At 40.0% G+C, this 24,203-nt stretch overlaps 1 protein-coding gene across 6 annotated transcripts in view; it reads right to left on the bottom strand.

Moving 5' to 3' along the window:
- Nucleotides 1–24,203, bottom strand: part of LOC120310651 (calcium-activated potassium channel subunit alpha-1) — a 251,828-nt gene that overhangs the window by 60,148 nt on the left and 167,477 nt on the right. For all 6 annotated transcript variants that reach the window (XM_039349289.1, XM_039349290.1, XM_039349293.1 and 3 more), the window contains one exon: nucleotides 2,564–2,657. In XM_039349289.1, the coding sequence (XP_039205223.1) occupies nucleotides 2,564–2,657 (94 nt within the window). The remainder of the gene's footprint in view (nucleotides 1–2,563; nucleotides 2,658–24,203) is intronic.

Genomic DNA, 24,203 nt, shown 5'->3' with positions numbered 1-24,203 from the left:
CTCCTGATTGAGCAGGGGGCTAGACTAGAAGACCTCAAGGTCCTTTCCAACTCTGTTATCCTATATTGTGACCTCCGAGGTCCCTCCCTCTATGATTCTGTGGTTGAATCTTGTGATCATGGTCACCTACAGACCAAAGGGAGGAGAGAAAAGCTCGGAATTGGAGCAGAAACCTTAGTCCAGCAGATGAACAAAGGAAGGAACAAAACAGATCTAGGTTTGCTAAGCTCCTCGCTCATTGTCCAACCGAGGTTCACCAGTTCTGAGCAGACAGCTCACGACTGAGATGAATAATCTCCCAGAGTCCCTCTTCAGCAGGCAATGAAAGCAACTCTCCACTTTGAAAATCCTTTCCCCATCATGCAAACTGACACAGGCCTGCTTTTCAAAAACCCACAGCCAATCTGTTGATCATTACTTATTTACAAAGGCCTCCAGGCAGAAAGTCCTGTAAAAACCATACTTGAGACGATATACACACGGCTTGTGGAAGGGGGTGGGGTGAGTGGGAAGTTTCCCCCCAAGGCTCCCTCCAACCATCACTTTCCATTGCACGTAAAATGTACCGTGTAACACTAAAGTATTTAATATATATGGTATAATATATCTACGGGAAAAGGCATCTGTGTAGAACTGTGTTAGCCCGTATTTGGTAATTTGATGTTTTGCTGAAGGCAATGACTTGAAAAAGCCTTTACCTTGCATTGAGGACCTGTCATCTTAGTACCCATGAGCCAGTAGAATAAAGAAGTACCCTAAAGCAGCAAAAAATTTGACACAGCTTTGAAGCACATGAAAACAGTAGAACTTCCCAGAATTATTATGACTCCAGATCAAAGAAATGAGGCATACTTTACATAGCAAATAGGGACACAAACACTTCGCTCCAAACGATACCAGGTCCTCTGCCCTCTCGCTCTTTCTTCTTCTTCTTCTTTTATTTCAGGTTTCTATCCCTAGATTTATCCAATAACAGAAGGACTGGGGGAAAATTTCTCTCTCTTCCTCTGTCAAATTTCACATGAACAGAAATGAATAGTGAGGAGCTATGTGGAAAGTAAAGGACGCAAGGATGTCCACCAGCATCACATAATGGATGAAATAAAATGCATTCCGGGCTCACCTTATTCCCTCTCTAACATCAACATAGAGGTAAATTGGTTCCTGCATCAGCAAGGATTAGCAACATGGGTACTGGGGGATAGATATGTGTGTATACATGTGTATATTGTGTGTGTTGTTCAACAGAAAGAGAACAGAAAGATGCAAAGCCCTGTTGCAGTCTCTATTTTTCTGCCCTTCTGGTCAAAATTTGAAATGAAAATATGTGTATTTGAGGAAAGACATTGTAGATTTCAAGGGAAATCAGCTCCTTGAGCCGAGTAGGAAACAGCGTTGTGTCTGAATCTCCACGTATTGCCTGGTTTTAATCTCCCTTTTTCTTGTGTGTGGTTTGCCTTTTTTTGAAACTACAAAATTGTAAGGCATGGGAGAGTAAGAAACCTGGATCTCGTTTTATGCCTCCTACTGGTAAAAAGTGCCAGAATTGGGAGAGGTCCCCCATCCGCCAGGATTTCAGATTTTAAAATCCCAAGTATAAGGGAAATTGAGAAAATTTCAGACACCCCGATTTTATAAACAGACATTTTTGTCCCGAAGAAAATTCAGGATCAATACTTAAGAAGTTTGAAAAGAGGAACAAAAAAAGTAAACATTTTCAAGAGTTTACTCCTGGTTCTGTATAATCTGTTTACAAGCTCATCTTAGAAATTCTTATGGGGAGCTTCAGCTCTTAAGACTTCTATCCTAGCAGAAACACTTGTGGGCACCAAGTGTTCTGAACACTGTAACAACGCCTGAACAACACCACCAACAACACCTTTCCTAATGAATGCTAATTTTTTTTAGCCCCAGGACAACGACGTTACTTTTGAACTTTGCTTCAGAAAGCGCCCGGATTCATTATCCCGTCCGCCCCTCCCTCCCCATCCTCTTTTTGTTGGTTTTTTTTATTATTATTTTTCCAAATCAATTAGAGGAAATTTGATTTCAGTCGACAGGATCAAAAGGGAAGGTAATATTCAGGTTCATTTCTGATTGTGGTGATACGTCTCACACACGGTTTTAAGTACAGAAAACAGCACTCGGAGGGATTTCTAGAAAAAAAGAGAATTGCCCAAGGCAAACTCACCCCATGGGTTTCTCGGATTGGTTAGCGCTATCATTAGTGCCATTGCTGTTTTAGAACTACACACGGACAAGCTGAGTGACAGCTAAGACTTTAAAGCCTATGTATTTTTCAAACAGGTTTTCAAACTGTTTTTCATGACAGATTTTTTTTCTCTTTCCCCCCAAGCTCTATCATTAACTGCTGACAAGCTGACAGAATAAATACTCCGGCGTTTTCAGAAACCATCTAACAATCTTTTACTTTTCCTAACACCCTGCCACGATTCTGGTTATTTTTTTTTTCTTATGAGGGGTTTTTTTTGGGGGGGGTGAAGGAGGCGAAATTATTGTCTTGAAGAGAAGAGATAAAGATACGAGCGACTTTGGACCTCACCTCATCAATTTGGGCGAACAGTTGGGCGAGTTTCTCATCCCTCCGTTCCGTTGTTTCTTCTTGGGCGAGAGAGTCGTCAGTTGCTCGTCTTCAACTAGAAACACAAGTAGCTCGTGAGATTATGACCAGCTCAGATATGGGATACAGGAGAAATAGCCACCACCATCACAACACACACACACACACACACAACACACACACACATGGTTCCATTCATGCTACCTTAGATCAGTGTTTCTCAACCTTGACAATTTTAAGGCATGTGGACTTCAACTCCCAGAATTCCACAGCCAGCAATGCTGGCTGTGGAATTCTGGGAGTTGAAGTCCACATGCCTTAAAATTGTCAAGGTTGAGAAACACTGCCATAGATCATTGCTATTTTGCATTAGCTCGAATAAAAACCCTCCTGGCTGAAAAAGAGATGGGTTGAAAAACTCAAGGGAAAGAAGAGAAACAAGTTATATTTCTGATAGCCTTGACTTTTTAAATATATGCTTTAAAAAAAACAAAAAACCTCAAGGTTTAAAATCAGAAATCAGGGCTTTTGCTGCAAAGTTTAGGTATGTCATTTAGAAATAAAACTTCGAAATTGCCAGATGGATTTGGTTAAGGAAGCTGGTTTTCCTTTTTTGGAATACCCAATGGGAGCATCCCAGGACAATTTTTTTAAAAAAACCTTCAAGCCTTTAATTTTAATAAATTAAGGCTATGCAAGGTCCTTCATTATGACTCGAGGGCTCGCCGTTTGATTTCAAAATGAGATGTTCTCACAGAAAGAAATCCGGGTGGCCAATGGACAAAAGAAAGGATTTGTAAAAATGGGTGTGAGGTTTACAGTATTAGCAAAAGTTACAGATGCTTTAAAGTGGTTGGTTATTATTATTCTTGCATTCTTTGGCAAAATTCTACAGTTGTTAACCTTCACCTCGACGACACCAGCCTTTCTTAACAAGCTTTAATTCAATGCCATTATTACTGTAAGATTATTATGAATGGGTCGGTATTTTTGCTAATTAGAAACGTCTAGTCTAGCAAAACGCTTCTGCGTTCAAAGGAAACAAATTAATATTTCAAAGGGAACAGGAAATGAAACTCAATACAAAACAGCACGTTAAGAACAATAACAACAAAACAGTGCCATCAATCATTTCAGGAATTATCAGAAGAAAGAAGAATAAAATGTAAAGAAAGGAGGAGGAGAGGGAGGAGAGGAGAGGAGACAACTGGTTTCATTGCAAAAGAGTCAGACTATCGAAAATCAAGAGAAATTTAATGCTAGTATCTAAATTGCATTTTTAATAGCTTTATGATATTTTTGGTGGTAGTTGGAAACTCGTATGTTAAACCTCTATGGATATTTTCTGTAATTTACACCTTTCCATCCATCAGTGTGTCCTTCCCTCTGTCTAAATTTATAAATTCAGCCATGGGCCAATCTAGAGCAGAAGCTTAAATATCTTGCAATAATTATATAGAGAAAAAAAGTAGCTAAAACCTTCAAACCGAACATTAGAACGATTGGCTTTGAACCGCAGAACGGATTTCCTCAATTTTATAAAGCAAATGTATGTACCGTATTTTCCAGCATATAAGATGACTTATTTATTTATTTATTTATGAGACTTATATACCGCTTTAAGTGCAAGCACTCTCTAAGCGGTGTACACCAGTAAGCAAAGTATATATATATTTACATTGCCCCCAACAATCTGGGTCCTCATTTTACCTACCCCGGAAGGATGGAAGGCTGAGTCAACCTTGAGCCGGTGAGATTTGAACCGCTGACCTGCTGAACACAGTCAGCTAAAGTGGCCTGCAATACTGCATTCTAACTGCTGCGCCACCTCAGCTCATATATATAGCTTGGCGTATAAGATGACCCCCGACTTCGGCGCCAATTTCCACACTTTAGAAAGTTGTTTTATATGCCAGAAAATACGGTAGGTATATACATATGTATATAGGAAGTCCTGGACTTACAATGGTTCGTTTAGTGACTGTTCAAAGTTACATCAGTACAAAAAAAAAAAAGAATTATGACATTTTTTTTTCACAGTTACGACCTTTGCAGCACCAGGATCATAAATATATCTAAGAAGCTGGCAAGCAAAGCATGGATTTCAGTGGTTCTTAACACTGGATATAAGCCAGATTTCTTTGGCTATGGAATTCAGAAATCCATATGTATGCTTGCATGTTTTATTATGCCTGGGCATCGCAGATCAAAAAATAACATTTGCTGGGTACGACAACAACGACAGGAACAGATGGACGCTGCGCTGTGTTTTCAAACTTAAATGGAATTAAACGTAAGTTAGAATCTATTTGCGCAACATGTTAAGCTGGTTCAGTTTCACAGTGGTGGCTTCAGACAAAGCCTTCCCATTTCCCAACTTTTCAGAGTTCAAGGTAAGCTGCATCTGAGATTGAGCTGGGTTGATATGATCATGGATCTATTCCATCCTGCCTTCCACCCCACATCAAAGCATTGGTGAAATTGATTAGGAATTAATTAGCAACCAGCCAGCTATTAACAAGATGCCAGATTGCTTAGCTTGGAGGTTTTTTTGGGGGGTGGGTGGGCTGGAGACAAGAGGGACTGTCAACTTCAAAGGCAGCAGTTTTCCTTGAAAGAAAATTCCTAGGTGAAGGAAATCCCTCAGATGTACTAGATCTACAAGATGCTGAGCTTGTCAGCTGGAAAACTGACATCCTGGATTTGAGACCTGAGCACCACAGGATGGGGTGAGCTCCCGTCACTTGTTCCAGCTCCTGCCCACTTATCACTTTGAAAGCATGTGAGTAGATCAATAGGTACCACTTCGACGGGAAGGTAACAGCATTCTGTGTGCCTTTGGTGTATAGCCATGCTGGCCACATGAAATGTCAGAAAATGCCTTCAGACAACGCTGGCTCCCTCAGCCAAGAGACAGAGGTGAGCACCACCCCTCAGATCCGGGCACAACTTGACAGGAAAACCTTTACCTTGAGCTTACTAATATTGTTGCAGTTGTAAAACACATCTACTAATGCTATTTGATGGATTCACCGATTCGCCTAACCAAATTTGCCTAACAGCTGAGGCAAGAAAAATGGGGGCAAAGTTCACTTACTATGTTGCTTAGCTCTTTTGGGGCTCATTTATGGTTGTTAAAATTGAGGATCACCTGTACTTAAGCTTAAAATCCCTTTATTTACGGTGTGGTTATTGTCTCCAGAAGAACCAGTTGCCTAGACCAGAGGTTCCCAACCTTTGGGGCACCAGGGACCAGTTCCGCAGGCCGGAGGGTGTGTGGTTTTGTGTGCTGCCTGCATCCTGCAGATGGGGCTTTGCTCGTTTGTGCAGATTGGTAGCTGGTGTGCCGCAGCCTGGTAGTTGTCATGCTGTGGCCTGGTACTGGTCCATGGCCCAGGGGTTGGGGGCCCCCGGTCTAGATACCTGATCAGTGCCCTGACACTGTGCCAAAAAAGCAAATCTTTTTCAGGGTAATGCCTGGGTAGATTTTTTCTTCTTCTTAGGCCTCTGTGACTTGGGAACCAAATGTGCCCAGAACAATGTATCAGCTATTTCTGTATTTCTCCCCTATTTCTGTGTTTCTTCTTCTTCAACCTCTGTAAAAAAAAAATCATAATAATAACAACAGATTAAACATTATACTCTGTAATGTTGAAAGTGTACAGCTTCAACCTTTCCCCAACTGGCTCCGAGCGATGTAGAGATGGTGATCTCGCTTGTCAGCTGCCGCACGTACTTAGACCCTTGCGTGATCACTCTCGAATTTCTCTGCCCCTTGTCAAATCTGCACAACCTTACAGTGAAGCTACAAAATATGGCAGATTCACTGTGGATCAGGAAGAGCCCAGACGGCTGATGTCTCTTTCTTCAGCTAAAAGTTCAGCTGATGAGTTGGTAACGCATTTCTTATCAAGGGGAATACTTGCCCATACCTACAGTACATGTCTACATTTGTGTGTATGTGTGCGTGTGTATGTGCCCTCTGTCGCTTTGCTTATCGAAAACACCAAAAGGGGATAAATCAAATCATTTACAATATATATATATATATATTTTGCCTAGAGAGAGGGAGGAATGTGTACTTGTGAACTGCGTAAATAAATATTTCAGTTAATTATTTATGTCCCGGTCATTAATACTTCATTTTCCTCTGCTTTGGCTTGGCAGAACGCATCATAAAATCATTGATTAGCGCGTCAAGGTACTGATGTTAAAGTATTCACTCACTAAAATATTCAGTCTGATGGAAAGAGGGTTGTCTATTGATGGAGGAATGATGAAAAAAAAATCTGAGATAGATGGGGGAGCCTTTTTAACAGAGAGAGATGGTGACAATATTATTGTCAAATTTGTAAAACACACAGGCACACACACAATGTTCCCTATAATTGCAGAGGGTGATTCAGAAATCCTTTCTATTTATTTATTTATTTATTTATTTATGAGACTTATATACCGCTTTAAGTGCAAGCACTCTCTAAACGGTGTACACCAGTAAGCAATGTATATATATATATATATATATTTACATTGCCCCCAACAATCTGGGTCCTCATTTTACCTACCCGGAAGGATGGAAGGCTGAGTCAACCTTGAGCCGGTGAGATTTGAACCGCTGACCTGCTGAACATAGTCAGCTAAAGTGGCCTGCAGTACTGCACTCTAACTGCTGCGCCACCTCGGCTCATATTCTTTGGAAAAGAGACCAAAATGTACTAAGCCTGAGGCAGATCTTACTGTTAGTCGTTGCTGGCTATAGGGGGCGCTGTTCCTCTCCGTTTCAAGGCCATCGAGCCATCACTGTCTGAAGACATTTCGGTGGTTAGGGGGCCAGCATGACATCATGGGGTGCTGTTACCTTCCTATCAAAGTGGTACCTATTTATCTACTCACATTTGCATGCTTTTAAACTGCTAGATGGGCAGGAGCTGAAGTGAGGACAGGAGCTCACCCCTTCGCGTGATGCTCAAGTCTTGAATCTGGGCTGCTGGCTTTTCAGCCGACGAGCCCAGCGCCTTAACCAATGAACCACTTGATGCAGGCAATAAAATTCAATGAAATTCATAATCATGAAGCAGACTTGCAACGGCAAAACCAGTGTATGCCTCTGTATTTGAAAGTGAGCGACTAAAGGGCAGATTTTGAACATCTCTGGTCATGCCCATTGGAGTGCTTCAACGAGCTGAGCCGTGACCTTCCTCACAATTCGTCAGCAATTGCCTTTCATCAGCCTAGGATAAAAGACTGAATTTCAACACATTTCAGATTGTAGGGGTTGTTCAGTCAACTGGCTGAGGGTGGGGGCCTCCATACATAAGAATACTTTGCTGTTTGAAGATATATTGACAGGCTATGTCATTGGAGGAGCCTGCAAGCATTTGCTTTCATTTGGAATTAACGATGGCTTCTTGTAATGACAAAATATGGTTTCTTGCATCTAAAGAAGTCATTACAAGTCATTTAGAATAAAATAGAAAAACAGAGTTGGAAGGTCTTATAGTCCATCCCCATGCTCAGGCAGGAAACTCTGTACCATTCCAAACAAGTGGTTGTCCAGTCTCTTCTTAAAAGCACCCAGTGATGGAGCACCCACAACTTCTGAAGGCAACTTCTGTTCCACTGGTTAATTGTCCTCATTGTTAGGAAGTTTCTCCTTAATTCCAGGTTACTTCTCTCCTTGATGAGTTTCCATCCGTTGCTTCTTGTCTTGCCTTCAGGTGCTTTGGATAATAGCTTGACTCCCTCTTCTTTGTGACAGCCACTGAGATATTGGAAGACTGCTATCATGTCAACCCTTGTCCTTCTCTTCATTAAACTAGACATACCCAATTCCAGCAACTGTTCCTTATATGCTTTAGCCTCCAGTCTCCTAATCATCTTTGTTGCTCTTCTCTGTACTCTTTCTAGAGTCTCAACATCTTTTTTACATCGTGGTGACCAAAACTGGATGCAGTATTCCAAGTGTGGCCTTACCAAGGCATTGTAAAGTGATATTAACGCTTCATGTGATCTTGATTCTATCCCTCTGATAATGCAGCCTAGAACTGTGTTGGCTTTTTTGGCAGCTGCCGCATACGGCTGGCTTCTATTTAAGTGATTGTCCACTAGGACTCCAAGATCCCTCTCACAGTTATCACTATTGATAAGGCTCAAAATGCCTTTCTACAAAAGATTTGGTGTGACTTTCACCATGCAGGCATAAATAACCAGGAAGACATTTTAAGCAGCTGCCTCAAGCTTTACAGAGGACATAGTTACTTTAATGATCCTGAAAAAGGATCCTTCAGTCACCTTCCGTGTATTTGCAAAATGTCCCCTTCAAAAAATGCCTTGAACAGCTGTAATAACCATAGCTTGAAAAGGATTTTTGGGGTGGGAAATCAAAGAAGTGGCAAGTTCAGAGGTGTATCAACCACAAAAGGGGGGTAACTGGAATTAGGAATCACTTCTTTTTCTGAATTCAAAGCCACAACATGATTTGGGAAGCAATCGTTCAAAGCTAGGCTATCACAGCTGACTGATGCTACATGGATGTTGCTGTACCCTCTGAATCACACTGCCCTCCCAATCTGGATCTACTCTAATATTCATCCACACTGCACTTCACTTAGAATTACACTGCAACAAAGGCATGTTTATATGGTGCCCATTCAGAAGAAGCTGAAGCCCATTGTCTGTAAGATTCTAAGTCCTCCAGGTCCTGGTTGTCCCAAAGGTGCTTTTTCAGGACTTCCTTGTTTTTCTCTGAAGATGTTTCATTTCTCATCCAAGAAGCTTCTTCAGCTCTGACTGGATGGTGGGGGAATGGAAGGATTTATACTGCTTGCAGACAGCTGGTCATTTGCCTTCTTTTTAGAGAGTCGTTGAGGCCACTTGGAGGTTTATCTGTGTCCTCAGGCTCACCTGAGTGATGCAAATGGCTGTGGAGCCTTCTTGGAGCTGCTGAAAGGACTTGTGTTGTAGACTGGAGATAGATGATGTTGTGTCCCTCCCTCTCTGTTCAATTTTGACCTAGATGGCCTCCTTGATTCCTTTTTCAAACCAGCGGTCCTCTCTGTTCAAAATGTGGAATTTGCTACCTTCAAAAGAGTGGTCTTTGTCTTTCAAATGCAGATGGATGCCTGAATCTTGCCCTGATGTGTTTGTCCTGTGTTGTGCTGCGAAGCCCCTTGCTCAATATTTCCTGGTGTATCTCCAAGCTGGGCTTTCTGGACTTCTACTTCAGCACTGGCCTCCTGTTCCAGGTTCAATCTATTACAATTCGTGGGCCCTCCACAATATCTCAGCAGCTTATTTATTGCTTGGAGTCCTCTCCATTACTCAAGAGCCTGAAAGCAAGCTCTGATCAGATACAGAAGCCAACACAACTGAAAGTCTTATCAAAAAGCAGGGTAACAGAAAACTTAAATTACTGCTGGGTGGGTGATAGGTTGTTCTTTTTTCATCCTCCGAAACGGCTTCCAGCAGGTTGTTGTTGCTTTTTACAAATTATCCTATGAACTAATTGTGCACTAATTTCAGTGACGAACTAATTAAAGACCTGTTTTCTCAGTTAATACTAAAGAAATTAATTTCAGATGTTGTTTTTTCCTGCCTGCTTTCATTTCAACCTAAATGTAATTAAAGCAAATTACGGGATCTAATGAACATAAACTGCTAGATATCTAAGCAACAACATGTTCCTTATTATTTTGGAGAAGACTCGTACAATAAACAGAGGCTGTCAGATCCTACAACGTAGAATCGGTAGAGAAGGTGTCGCTTGAACAACTGGCCATCTTCTACAATTAGCATAAAGAATATAATTAGTGTAAGATATTCCCAAGTGTTACTTGACCTCCTCCAGTGGAACTGCCTGCCTCCAGAAGTGGTGAATGCTCCAACACTGGAAGTTTTTAAGAAGAGACTGGACAGCCATTTGTCCAAAATGGTATAGGGTTTCCTGCCTGAGCAGGGGGTTGGACTAGATAACCTCCAAGGTCCCTTCCAACTTCTCCTTCTCCTTCTCCTTCTCTTTCTCCTTCTCCTTCTTATTATTATTACTACTACTATTGCAAAATGATCTTGGTGACTGGCAAAATGATCTTTGCACACCTAATTCTTTTCTTTCTTTCTTTCTTTCTTTCTTTCTTTCTTTCTTTCTTTCTTTCTTTCTTTCTTTCTTTCTTCTTTCTTTCTTTCTTTCTTTCTTTCTTTCTTTCTTTCTTTCTTTCCTTTTCACCAGATTCACTTAACAGCTAGGTCGCTAACTTACCAACTGTAGTGATTCACTTAACATCTGCAGCGAGAAACTCATTTTACAAAATGGCAGTCCATGAAATATCCACTGTCCGACTACAAACAGCACCCTCTTCTCCTTTGTCACAGTCTATACCAGGGGTAGGCAACCTTGGCTCTTTTATGATGCGTGGACTTCAACTCCCAGAATTCCTGAGCCAGCCATGCTGAGGGGAAAGGGAGAGATTTCCAAGCTGACCCATGCTGGCTCAGGAATTCTGGGAGTTGAAGTCCACAAGTCATAAAAGAGCCAAGGTTGCCTACCCCTTGTCTATACCCTATTCTAAACAAATAGAGGAATAATTGTGTTGTGTCCCATGGAACCACAATTTTTGGCCTCTATCTTCAGGATACTTCTGAACACGGGGGGGGGGGGGTAGGAATGCTGAAATAACAGAGTACCCATTTTTACAGATTGTCCTGCCAGGAAAAAAAAAAACTCATTAATTGCAGAGTCATTCTAAATATTATACCTCTACAGGTAAACAGTGATGTAAAATGAAGACTTAAGAACACCACAGTCCTAGGTTACCATTCTCTGCCCATGATTGATGGACATCCACATAAAACATTAAATACGAATTTCTAGAGTTAGAATCCAATACAGTTTTAATTCAGACATATTTAAGGGAGCATTGAAGCTATGTATATTTGGGGATGTTTATCCTTGGACATTTTTTTTCCCCAACAGTTTTTTCACACCTCTCCACTTTGCTCCACTTTCCCAGTTTATGAATCCCTGTCTGTTATTCAGCTCGTTAAAATACTATTGACAAACTGTCCAAAGAAAGCTTTCAAAGGTATGAGAGGGCATTGACTCTCCAGCAGCTTGACCATCCGTACAGCCCACGCTGGTATGTAATTCAAAAGAGTAGAATAAAATTCTTCTAGAAACAAAACTTTCCCATCTGCAGCTACTTAAATTAAATGTTGATGGTTACGAGTTGTGAATAGAATCTCTCAGTTCTTGGGGAATATTTAATACGCTTACTTCTCCTTGAAAATAGATGAAATGACAATCCCATCTGGAGAAACGTAGAGCAAAGAAAAAGAGGAATTTAGTTAGCTGGTGGATTTTAGGCGTCTGACCATCCACCAAAGCAATTCTGGAGTAGCTGCCCAAACATTAAAAAAAAACTATCATCAAGAAAACTGTTAGCAAAAATTCAAACATAAAGGCTGGCCAGCAATTTGTCATTCCTTCCCTAGTCAAGAACGTCTAATACAGTGGTTCTCAACCTGTGGATCGGGACCCCATATGAGGTCAAACGACCATTTCACGGGGGTCGCCAAACAACGCAGTCCGCCATTTTTTCCCCCTTTTCCTTAGCTGTGCTACTCCCTTTTATTCTATTGGCTTTTGAAAGCCAATAGAATAGACTCTCTTGAATAGAGTCTAATTCTATTGGCTTTCAAAAGCCAATAGGAATTGTCCAGGCTGTCTCTGCCCTGCTGAGCCCGCCAAAAGTCCCATTCTGCAAATGGTGCTGCACCAGTTGAGTAGTCCTCGACTTATGACGGTTGAGTAGTCCTCGACTTACGACCGGTTGGGGGTCGTGGCATTAAAAAGGTTGAGAACCACTAGTCTAACAGCTTAGGCCAGGGGTAGGCAACCTTGGCTCTTTTATGACTTGTGGACTTCAACTCCCAGCAAAGCTGGCTGAGGAATTCTGGGAGTTGAAGTCCACAAGTCATAAAAGAGCCAAGGTTGCCTACCCCTGTCTTAGGCCAAGTGCCAAGAGTGGGGCTGGGGGGAACAAGGTTTTTAATGTTCCTAAGAAGGCCATCAGGGTTGGGGGTTCCTTGAATCCTGAGGGAGAATCACTCAAGAGGGTGGACCTGCCACCTCCTAGGTCCAGTCAGATGAAATGGATGCAAAGAAACATCATTGAAAACAAGGAAGCTCCAACCATCGCCACGTTTGACTCTTGACCTTTCAGACAGCTGATCCTTCAGATAAATGAAGTCTTAAAGAAGAATATCTATAGCTCAGGGCTGACATGAGGGGTCCTTGGTGCTCTCTGAGCTTGGTGGTCTTCCTGAGACATTTCATTACCCAAACTAGGTAACATCATCAGAGCCACAAGGGAAATGGGTTGGCACGGAGGAGGAGGAGGAGGAGGAGGAGGAGGAGGAGGAGGAAGGACTGTGAGGTCCTTGATGCTCTCTGAGCTTGGTGGTTTTCTTTGCAGACGTTTCATGATCCACACTTGGTAACGTCATCAGTGTTAGTCCTGACGATGTTACCTAGTTTGGGTCATGAAACATCTGCAACAAAACAAGCAAGCTCAGAGAACACCAAGGACCCCATAGTCGTTGTCCTCCTCCTCCTCTTCCTCACCTCCTCCTCCTCCTGTCTGCAAATCCCAGCCCCTTCTAGCATTGATGATTTTACCTAGTTTGGGTAATGAAACATCTACAAGAAAACAAGCAAGGTCAGAGAGAACCAAGGATCCCACAGTCGTCCTCGTCGTTGTCCTCCTCCTCCCTCCTCCTCCTCCTCTCTGCAAATCCCACCCCCTTCTAGCAGTGAAGATGTTACCAGTGGGTGGGTGGGGGGTTTATTGCTTTTTATTGTTTTATATGTTTTATCTTTCTAAGCTGCCATTTCTTTCTTTCTTTCTTTCTTCTTTTTTCCTTCTTTTCTCTTCCTTCTTCTTCTTCTTCTTCTTCTTCTTCTTCCTTCTTCTTCATCTTCTTCTTCTTCTTCCTTCTTCATCTTCTTCTTCCTCCCTTTCTTTCTTTCTTTCTTTCTTTCTTTCTCCTTTTTTCCTTCCTTTCTCTTCTTTCTTCTTCTTCTTCATCATCTTCTTCTTCCTCCCTTCCTTTCTTCCTTCCTTCCTTTCTTTCTTTCTTTCTTTCTTTCTTTCTTTCTTTCTTTCTTTCTTTCTTTCTTTCTCTCTCTCTCTCTCTCTCTTTCATACATAAATAAAAATTATTGATATGCTTCTCAGCTGTAAACTCTTAGCATTATAATAAGAAAGAACAAAAAGATTGTATTCTATAAATTGTGAACTCTATATATTTTGTTGTTGGTACCATGTGACAGTGGGTTAGCAAAAAAAACTAAATTATCCAGTTTATAGAATCACAGAGCTGGAAGGGACCTTGGTTTATTAATCTACAAATTGATTCATATAAATAAATTATGTAGGCCTACAACATTATCTTTAAGACTAGTACCTTTTTACTCATGTTCTCATTCTTCTGAACTTACGCTTATTTTGCTAACTTGTGAAGTCATCTTTTTTAAAATCAGCATGAAAAAAAACACACGCATGGTTTTGGGCTTACATCTTTGAACGCATGCATTTTTGTTAAGCAGATTGCCCTAATTTAATTAATTTTCACTAAGCTGGATTAATTTTTTGCATGCATTTTTAATTAAAGATGTGCATGGTAGAATCCAGAAAAATGCACATAACATGGAATAAAGATGTATTAATGCAATCACAATAAAACCGAACTCAAGATAATTTATTTCCCATCCAAATAGATTCTAGAAAATTCAGCCCAGCAAAATAATTTCACTCTGTGTGTGACCAATTGCCTACAGCAATTAGAAAATAAATAAATAAAAAAAAAATTTTTTTGTATCTGAAGTCTGTATCTGAAATATGGCTTATTTCCAGAACGGAATTGTTTATTCATCTCTTAAAGCAATTGGTGGTGTCGTACCCACAGCAGTCAACATAAATTGTTTATAGGGATAAACAATTTTTCTCTCAGAATAATTTCTGCTAACTAAATGTTAGCTACTCATTTTCTTATCAAGCAAAGAGAGTTTTGGTTGGAATCATATAAGATTTAGGATGTGCATTTTTAAGGAAAATGTTTTGGATTTATAGTTGCAAATTAACCTAGCCGTTTATCAATATATCTATATCTATCTATATCTATATCTATATCTAATCTATATCTATATCTATATCTATATCTATATCTATATCTATATCTATATCTATATCTGTCTGTCTGTCTGTCTGTCTGTCTGTCTGTCTATCTATCTATCTATCTATCTATCTATCTATCTATCTATCTATCTATCTATCCAACTACCTTTAAACTTGGAAATTGTGGTTAGAGATAATTTTTCCATTGTTAGAGATGCTTTGCTTTCCATCATAGATCAACAGTATCTACAGAGAGAAGAAATTGAAGTTTGTGAGGCAGATGTATGCTATTCTTCCACACATATTAGATCATATGTGGTGTTATGAAAAAAAATAGACCTGATTTATCGAAGAATAGTTTGATACGGGTTCCGGTGCCTGATGGAGGCTTGTAATCATGCAATATTTTCTACAAGATTGCAACTGATGTTCAGCCTGCCTGGATGATCTAACCTTGGAAGTTTGTAAGAAGAGATTAAGCAACCATTTGGCTGAAATGGTATAGAGTTTCCTGCCCAAGCAGGGGGTTGGACTAGATGACCTCCAAGGTCCCTTCCAACTCCATTCTTCTTCTTCTTCTTCTTCTTCTTCTTCTTCTTCTTCTTCTTCTTCTTCTTCTTCTTCTTCTTCTTCTTCTTCTTCTTCTTCTCCTCCTCCTCCTCCTCCTCCTCCTTTCTTCTGCTCCTCCTCCTCCTCCTCATTATTATTATTATTATTCAACCCACAAATATTTTCAGAATTAAAAAGAAGCCTTAATGTTCCTAAGTGCTGTTGCCCAGATCCCTTGTTTACTCTTATTACAGTTACGTGTGATTGCTGGGGTTGGGCTCTATCCCCTCCACCCCCACCCCAGGCTCTCTAATTACACAAGGACATCATTAAGCTAATTTGGAGTGGGCACTCAACCCTTCCTGCCCTCATTCTCAACCCTCACTAGAAACGCACTTTGCCCCCTCGTCCTGAAAACCCTGGAGAGAGACAGGCCAAGGAAGGTAATCCTTCACACCTAGAAAAAGCTTCCCTGAAATGTGTTGTTGGCTCAGCCTTAAATTTACCCACAGAGGGAGGCAGGCAGAGCAAAGCCGAAGTCTGCAAACGCTGATGTGCACATTTAGATAAATAATGATCAACCTCCGTCTCACAGTGGTGAAAGTGGTTTATGGGAAGCTGTTCCTTTGCAAAGCCATCAGCTCATGCCTAAAGTTCGGGCGCCCTCTGCTGGTGGATATCTATAACTGCTCCAGCAATTTTTTTTTTTTTTGCATTATGTTGACTTTACCCAACATCCCCTTCTTCAGGCGATGCTCCCCAGCTGTCATTATTATTATTATTATTATTATTATTATTATTATTATTATTATTATTATTATTATTATTATTATTATTATTATTATTATATTGATCATCGCACAGTCAGCCAGATGTTCAGACTGGATTTGGCATTTTGTCTACCTATCGAGTCCTTACCCAGGACCTGGGATAGGCAGATGTGGATGTTTGATGGTATTACAGATATCGTCGCAGGATGGAAGCAGTTCCTATAAGGCCGCCTTTTGCAATTGACTAATAGCGAATTTGTCAATGCCAATGGTGTTCAAGTGGTGCTCCAGTTGTTTTGGGATTGCACCTAAGGAGCCTATGACTATTGGTACTACCCTTGCTTGCTTTTGCCACAGTCTTTCTATTTCTATTTGTAGGTCTTTGTATTTTGTTATCTTCTCCAGTTCTTTCTCTTCTATTCTGCTATCTCCAGGCACTGCCACGTCCACTATCCAGACTTTTTTGCCTTTCTTATCGACAATTGTTAAGTCTGGGGTGTTATGTTGCAGGTGCTTGTCTGTTTGAATTCTGAAGTCCCAGAGCAGTTTAATTTTATCATTTTCTATGACTTTCTCTATTATCATCATCATCATCATTATTACTATTATTATTGTTGTTGTTGTTGTTGTTGTTATTGCAAAATAATCTTGGTGGATGGCAAAATGATCTTTGAGTACCTAATTCTTTTCTTTCTTCTTTTTCTTTCTTTCTCTTTCTTTCTTTCTTTCTTTCTTTCTTTCTTTCTTTCTTTCTTTCTTTCTTTCTTTCTCCTTCCTTCCTTCCCTCCCTCCTTCCGATCTTTCTTTCTTTTCTTTCCTTCCTTCCTTCCCTCCCTCCCTTTCTCTGTCTCACTTTCTCCAGGAAAGGCAGCAAGATCAAAAGACAAAGTTACACAATAAGGTGGAAGAGTAGCTCTTTGCTGCATCTAATTAATCCAACAGTCATTGGATACAAGATGAGCAGCAAGTAAATTTCACAAATAAATAAATAAATTTTAAAATGTAAATGGATGACATATCAAGACATATTGATATCTGAAAGGAGGGATTTAAGATAAAGACAAGAGAATAACTAGTAAGTGAAGGATTTGCTCGTGGTGGGTTTAATTATTACAGAGTTTTTGAAAGATTTAAACTTGATTAAAAAAAGTTTTGTTTTCACAGGAACTAAATCTAAATTGAATGTTAATTTATGTTCTGGAGATGACCACTTGATTTCTAAAGTATATAAAATGCTACTCAAGAGGAATCTAGAAGACGAATATGTTAAAGAGTGTATGGTAAAATGGGCAAAGAAATTGGATATAATATCACGCTAGATAAATGGGAGAATGTATGGACGAAAGGATTAAAATTTAGATTAAATTATAGTTTGAAAGAAAACTTTTATTAAATGATGGATCATCGGTACTTGACCCCAGATAGGCTAGATAAAATGAATAAAGGGATTTCTAGTAAGTGCTGGAAATGTAATCAAATTCCAGGCTCACTTTATCACATGTGGCGGTCTTGCAAACATGTGAAAACATACTGGATAAACATAACAATGACAATGCAAAAAATATTTAAGATACAGATGTTAATGAAACCTGAAGCTTTTCTTTGAGGTATGATGGACCAGCCAATTGAGGAACAATTTGGGATGTTATTCCTTCACAGGGTGACAACTGCAAGGATTGTACTTGCCAAACACTGGAAAGTAAAATGGATGCCGACTGTTGGAGAATGGATTTTGACATTGAAATTTTGAACTAGCAGAGATGGCGAAAGATAATGGACTGGACAGTTTTATAAGAGACTGGAAACCCTCCGTGGACTTTCTAAGCACTAAGTACAATAACAGATGGTTAACAGAGGGATTTGAAGATTAGCATAATGTTTAGTTTAACCTGTTAATTGCTTTTTCTTCATATATATATATATATATATATATATATATATATATATATATATATATATATATATATATATATATATACATTTAACATGTAGGACCTTACTGCTTTTTATTTTTCTCTCAGTACCCAGGCAGGGTGTATCCTACATCTTAACTGTTAAATTTAATTGACCGCTTTTTTGTACACTGTTTTTTTCTTCTTTTGTGTTGTTCTTAGGGTTAGAACACAATAGAATAACAGAGTTGGAAGGGACCTTAGAGGTCTTCTAGTCCAACCCCCTGCTGAGGCAGGAAACCCTAGACCATTACAGACAACTTCCAGTGTTGGAGCAATCACAGCTTCTGGAGGTTGAAAATGTGTGGTTTTGTTTTGTTTCATTTTTGTTTGTTTGCTTTACTCTTTGGGGTTTTTATTTCCTACGATAAAACAATAAATTTAAAAACAAACAAACAAACAAACAAATCAATAAACTACATTTGCAAGAGAAAGAACAAGAGAGACCTTACAAAACACTAACAGGCCAACCAAAACAGGCCTTGCTTTCCCCTACATTACATTATTATGGGATAGCCGAGCCGGCAGCAGTCCATGAGTGAAAAATAAACTCTTAAGCCCGAAAAATCTAGCCACGATAACGAATGGCAATGATACAACAGCGATTTGATCTCTAACAGGAAAAAAGTACTCTAAAGGATGGATGGGTGCTGCCCATATCATTTTTTTCCCGCTGAAAAATAAATCAGAAGCAAGAGGTTTCTTCAAAATAACAAATGGCTGCCATACATTTGTGCTGATACCATCGCTAACACAAATATTACACCGGTAACACTCACATGGAAGTGGCAAGTTACTTATGAACGTGATACCAAAGGGGACCATTTCACATACACACACACACACACCCCAATGAAATGCGGCCAAGGGCTTTAAAAGCTGGCCAGTGGCAATCCATATCTCCCAGAAGAATTGGCAGGAAATCAGGAAAAGCAGGATGCTAAATTATAATGGGAGGTGATGGGAGGAAACTGTGCTTGCTGGAAGATGAGAACTGTATGTGTTTCCTTTGGCTGCTATGAAAATTTAATATACGGATGCATCTTCTATCACATCCAAATTCCTTGAAAATAAACATTAATTTGTATATTTGTGTGGGTTGAGGGGATGAAGAGGACAAATGGTATGAGTTAATAGGTAATATGACTGGTGGTCCAGTCTCTTCTTGAAAACCTCCAGTGATGGAACACCCATGATTTCTGGAGACAAGCTGTTCCACTGGTTAATTGTCCTCACTGTTAGGAAGTTTCTCCTTAATTCCAAGTTGCTTCTCTCCTTGATCAGTTTCCATCCATTCTTTCTTGTCTTGCCTTCTGGTTCTTTGGAGAACAGTTTGATCCCCTTTTCTTGCTGGCAGCCCCTCAAATACCGGACGACTGCTATCATGTCTCCCCTATTTCTTCTTTTCTTTAGATTAGCCGAGTCCTGCACATTTGAGTCTCCAGGCCTTGGATCATCTTAGTTGCTCTTCTCTTCGTAATAGTTGGTGTGGTGAATTCTACAGGTGCAAAATTTTAGCATACTTTCCCTAGATGCTTTATAGTTTTGACAGCAGTCTGCCACAGATTACTTTCATTATTATTAAATGTGCACACATAGATTGAAATGAAGAGAGAGAGAAAAGGAAGAAGCTCTCGAAGGGATGAAGAATTAAAACACCACATCACCAAAGATGGTACATCCAGCCTACATTTGCCAGCACGCCGGCCAGTTCTATTTAATATATATATATATATATATATATATATATATATATATATATATATATATATATATATATATATATATATATATAAAACAATAAAATATATGAACACCAGGAAGTTATAAAACTATAAAAAGTTTTAATAAAACCAGAATAAAACCAAGCTTTCGCTGGCATCTGCCAGCATCATCAGGGTAGTCTCCAGTCGATGGGAGAAGCTATTTATAAGTGTGGCGTTCTTTGTGCCCGGCTTCTTGAGACTATCCTGATGATGCTGGCAGATGCCAGCGAAAGCTTGGTTTTATTCTGGTTTTATTAAAACTTTTTATAGTTTTATAACTTCCTGGTGTTCGTATATTTTATTGTTTAATATGAGTCTACCCAGGAATCACTGTTTTGTTTTTAATAATAATAATTATATATATATATATATATATATATATATATATATATATATATATATATATATATCTTTGGTTGTTCGGGTTTTCTCCCGCGTAAAATTGGAAGTGTCTTGGCGACGTTTCGACGAAGTCACATTCGTCATCTTCAGGCTGGTGTTTTTAGCTTCTTGCTTTTAAAAGGAAGAAACAGCTAAAACCACACATTGCTGCTCAAAGCAAGAAGCTAAAAACACCAGCCTGAAGATGACGAATGTGACTTCATCGAAACGTCGCCAAGACACTTCCAATTTTACGCGGGAGAAAACCCGAACAACCAAAGACCTATATACAAATACCCGCGAAAACCTCAGAAAACAAATTATATATATATATATGCTTTTGGCACCCTCCCAAAATGATTGTGATGCAAACAGATGCGGAGAGGTCAAAGGGATTTCATTTGAAGAGCTGCTCCGATGGGGGGACCTTGGCAGGGGTTCCTACGCAGGAGTTGGAAAGAGGGAAACTTCCCAAAGCAGGTCTGAGCAGATGGGATGCGAGTTTTTCCGAGGTGAAAGAGGATATAACCTTCAAAGAGTCAGAGACAGCCAAGCGTTTAATAGCAGATCAAAAAGTTCTCGACTCAAATATCACTTCTCCCATGAACTCATTCACTGCCCTTGGTGGAAAAACACTATTTTCCTGAATCCCCTTTAGAACAGAAATTATACTTCTGGCTAATATAATCATCTAAAACACAGCCGAATGGCTAAGAGAATGAGAAAATGTGCAGTGTGTGTTGAAAAGGACTGGCTGCAGAACAGAAGTTGCCTTCAGAAGTTGTGAGTGCTTAGTTGTGGGTATGGAGTCTTCTTGGAACAGCTGAAAGGACTGTGTTGTTCCAAGAAGGCTCTGCTCAGTAGTGACCCTGAGGACACAGGTAAACCTCCAAGTGGCCTCTAAAAGAAGGCAAATGACCAGCTGTTTACAAGGAGTATAAATCCTTCCATTCCCCACCGTCCAGTCAGAGCTGAAGAAGCTTCTTGGAGGAGAAGCAAAACATCTTCAAAAGAAAAACAAGAAAGTCCAGTTCTGCCTCCAGAAAAAGCGCCTTTGGGATAACTATGACCTGAATGACTAAGAATCTCGACAAACATTTCAGTAACACTTTCGTCTTCCAGCATCAATTCTTCAGTGGGATTATCGCCTGATGGTTTTAATACCCATAGATGGAATTATTCTGTGTCAAGCTCCCTAATTTATTTTTACAGTTTTCAAAGCTAAGAAGTATCACCAGATGTTGGAGTTGGGATACTAACAGGGATTGTTGGCTAGAGATGTAAAATGGTCTCTTGAGATGAAAGAAAAACATTGGCTCTTCCCATTTCCCATTCAGTGCAAAAAAGCCAAGTGAACTGTATTTTAAGATGGCCTAGGAACAGCACAGACTCAATGATAAGACCTCCATTTTCTGCTCTCCTCAGCTGATTAACCAGCATCAACAAATTAATCAATCAAGAAGCTGTATTCCCCTCCTAGTCCCTAATGGTAAGACTGTCTGGATTTCCGGATCTTTGAATCTGAACAGTTCCTGCTCATATACAATGCTATTTCCCTTGAATATATTACACTGTCTAATGAAACTTGAAATAAAATAGGATTTCCCTGCATACGTTCCATAAAAGTTCCCATTATAGTCCAACTCCGTTACCAGCATATACAGTATAAATTTAACCGTCTATGACATTTCTGCCCAAAGTGAATAAAAACTTCAGCAGAACTGCACAAAAGTCCCTGGATGTTGCCAAAACCCCTGTCTGAAATCCCCATGTCTTTTCCCAGAGCTGCTTGTATAACACACGAGAGGGCCTGGAAACATCGCTTTAATCACATTCGTTCTTCCACCAGATGTTGAAACGGATCAGAAACAAACAAAGGAAAAAACGCTACAAGAGTTCTGATTTGGGATGCAAAATCCTAACCTCCATTATTATTATAATACAACACAAATATATTCCTGGCTTTTTTTTTTTTAAAAAAAAGCAGGAGCCATCAGGTTACCGATAGCATGTAGCTTTACCAAAAAGCACAATTAATCAGGAAATTAAATATAATAATTCCTTGCTACTGAAATTCTGACAGTAGGCGAAAAGTCAAGTGGTTGGATACTAGCCAGCATTGAAATCTGTAAACTGGGAATGTACGGGCAGTCCTCGACTTTTGCAGCCACAACTGAGCCCCCAAAATTTCTGTTGCTAAGTGAAGCATTTGTTAAGCGAGTTTTTCCCCATTTTGCAACTTTTCTTGCCACATCTGTGAAGCAGATCCCTGTGGTTGTTAAATGAGTAACCCGGTTGTTAAAGCGAATCTGGCTTCCTTGTTGACTTTGCTTATCGGAAAGTCACAAAAGGGGATTGTGTGACACACAAACACACACACACACACACACACACACCAGGATACTGTGCAACCATCATAAATATGAACCAGTTGTCAAGCATTTGAACGTAAATCATGTCAACACAGGAATATCGCAACTGTCCTAAGTGGGATCAATGGTCCTAAGTCCTTTTTTTTTCAGCTCCGTTGTAACTTTTGAACAGTACTAAACAAACTGTTGTAAGTCAAGAACTTCCTGTAATTTGTTATACTGTAGGGACAACGGAAAAACAATCTGAGTTTAGAAAAACGAGAACCCTGTGAAATCCACAGCAGAAACAATGACATCCAATGCCACGGATGCCTTTTGCGCAAGAGCAGGCAAGGAAAATAGCACAACGAAGAGCAGAAGGCCTGGATGATTCCTGTGATTTTATGTGGCAGTTCCATTTCTCTTCTTTTGCCCTCTTGTGCTCCCTTTTCATGCTCTACATTAAAAATTAGAGATTAAAAGTTGCTTCAAATCGGTTTTGGTCCTCCATTTTCTTTAAAAAAAAAACTGGGTTTCTCAGCAATGTGTAACATGAAAGCTTTCTTTCAGAAGAGAAAACATATCTGGAATATATCTTCTGTAATTGTCCCCCCCCCAAAAAAAGAATAACAAAAGAGAGTGCACAGACAAGTGTTTCTACAAAAAAAACCCCTCCTTTTTATTTTACAGCATCCCAAGAGTCATTCAGATCCATACTTTCTGATAAATGTTGTGTTTTTCTAGGCTTTTGGGGGGGGGGGAGAATCCACACATGGTGCTAAGATGCTGATAGCTATGCATTTCCTTCATGCACCGATCCTATCAAGACATTGACTCAACGAGAATCTTAAAACACTCAACATTTAGACGCCTCCCCCAAAATAAGAATAAAAATGGAACACAACTTCCTGTTGCAGATAGATGTCAGAAGTAGACAGATAGAAGAAGCAGGAGTGACACGATAGTAGTCTTCCAATATTTGAGGGGCTGTCACAGAAAAAAAAAGGGGGGGGTATCTGACCTATTTTCCAAAGCATCTGAGGGCAGGAGAAGAAGTAATGGATGGAAGCTCATGAAAGAGAGACCCAGTCTAGAAGTAAAGAGAAATTTTCTGACAGCGAGAAGAATAATAGGAGAATGACTTATCTCCAGAGGTTGTGGAGGCTCCATCGCTGGAGGTTTTTGAAAAGAGATTGGATGGTTATTTGACTAGGAGAGTATAAAGTCTCTTGCCTTGAGCAGAAGACCTCCAAGAGTCCTTTCAGACCTATGATTCCATGTTCTAATGTTCCCTTGAGGACGGCAAGCGGTGATAAATAATAAATCCATCTCTTTAGAATCAGAATAGAGCTGGAAGGGACCTGGGGGGGTCTTCTAATCCAGCCCCCTACTCAAGCAGGAGACCCTAGGCCATATCAGATAAGTGACTGTCCAGTCTCTTCCTAAAAACCTCCAGTGATGGATCACCCACAACTTCTGAAGGCAACTTCTGTTCCACTGGTCAATTGTTCTCACTGTCAGGAAGTTTCTCCTTATTTCCAGGTTGCTTCTCTCCTTGATTAGTTTCCATCCATTTTTTCTTGTCTTGCCTTCTGGTGCTTCGGAGAATATGTTGACCCCCTCTTCTTTGTGGTAGCCCCTCAAATACTGGAGTGCTGCTAGCATGTCACCCCTGATCCTTCT

The sequence above is a fragment of the Crotalus tigris genome, unplaced genomic scaffold (genome assembly GCF_016545835.1).
Source record: "Crotalus tigris isolate CLP2741 ecotype Arizona unplaced genomic scaffold, ASM1654583v1 scf7180000018252.723642, whole genome shotgun sequence".
Classification (NCBI taxonomy): domain Eukaryota; kingdom Metazoa; phylum Chordata; class Lepidosauria; order Squamata; family Viperidae; genus Crotalus; species Crotalus tigris.
The sequence above is the reverse complement of the archived record's forward strand: the minus strand, read 5'-3'. Positions and strand labels throughout refer to the sequence as shown.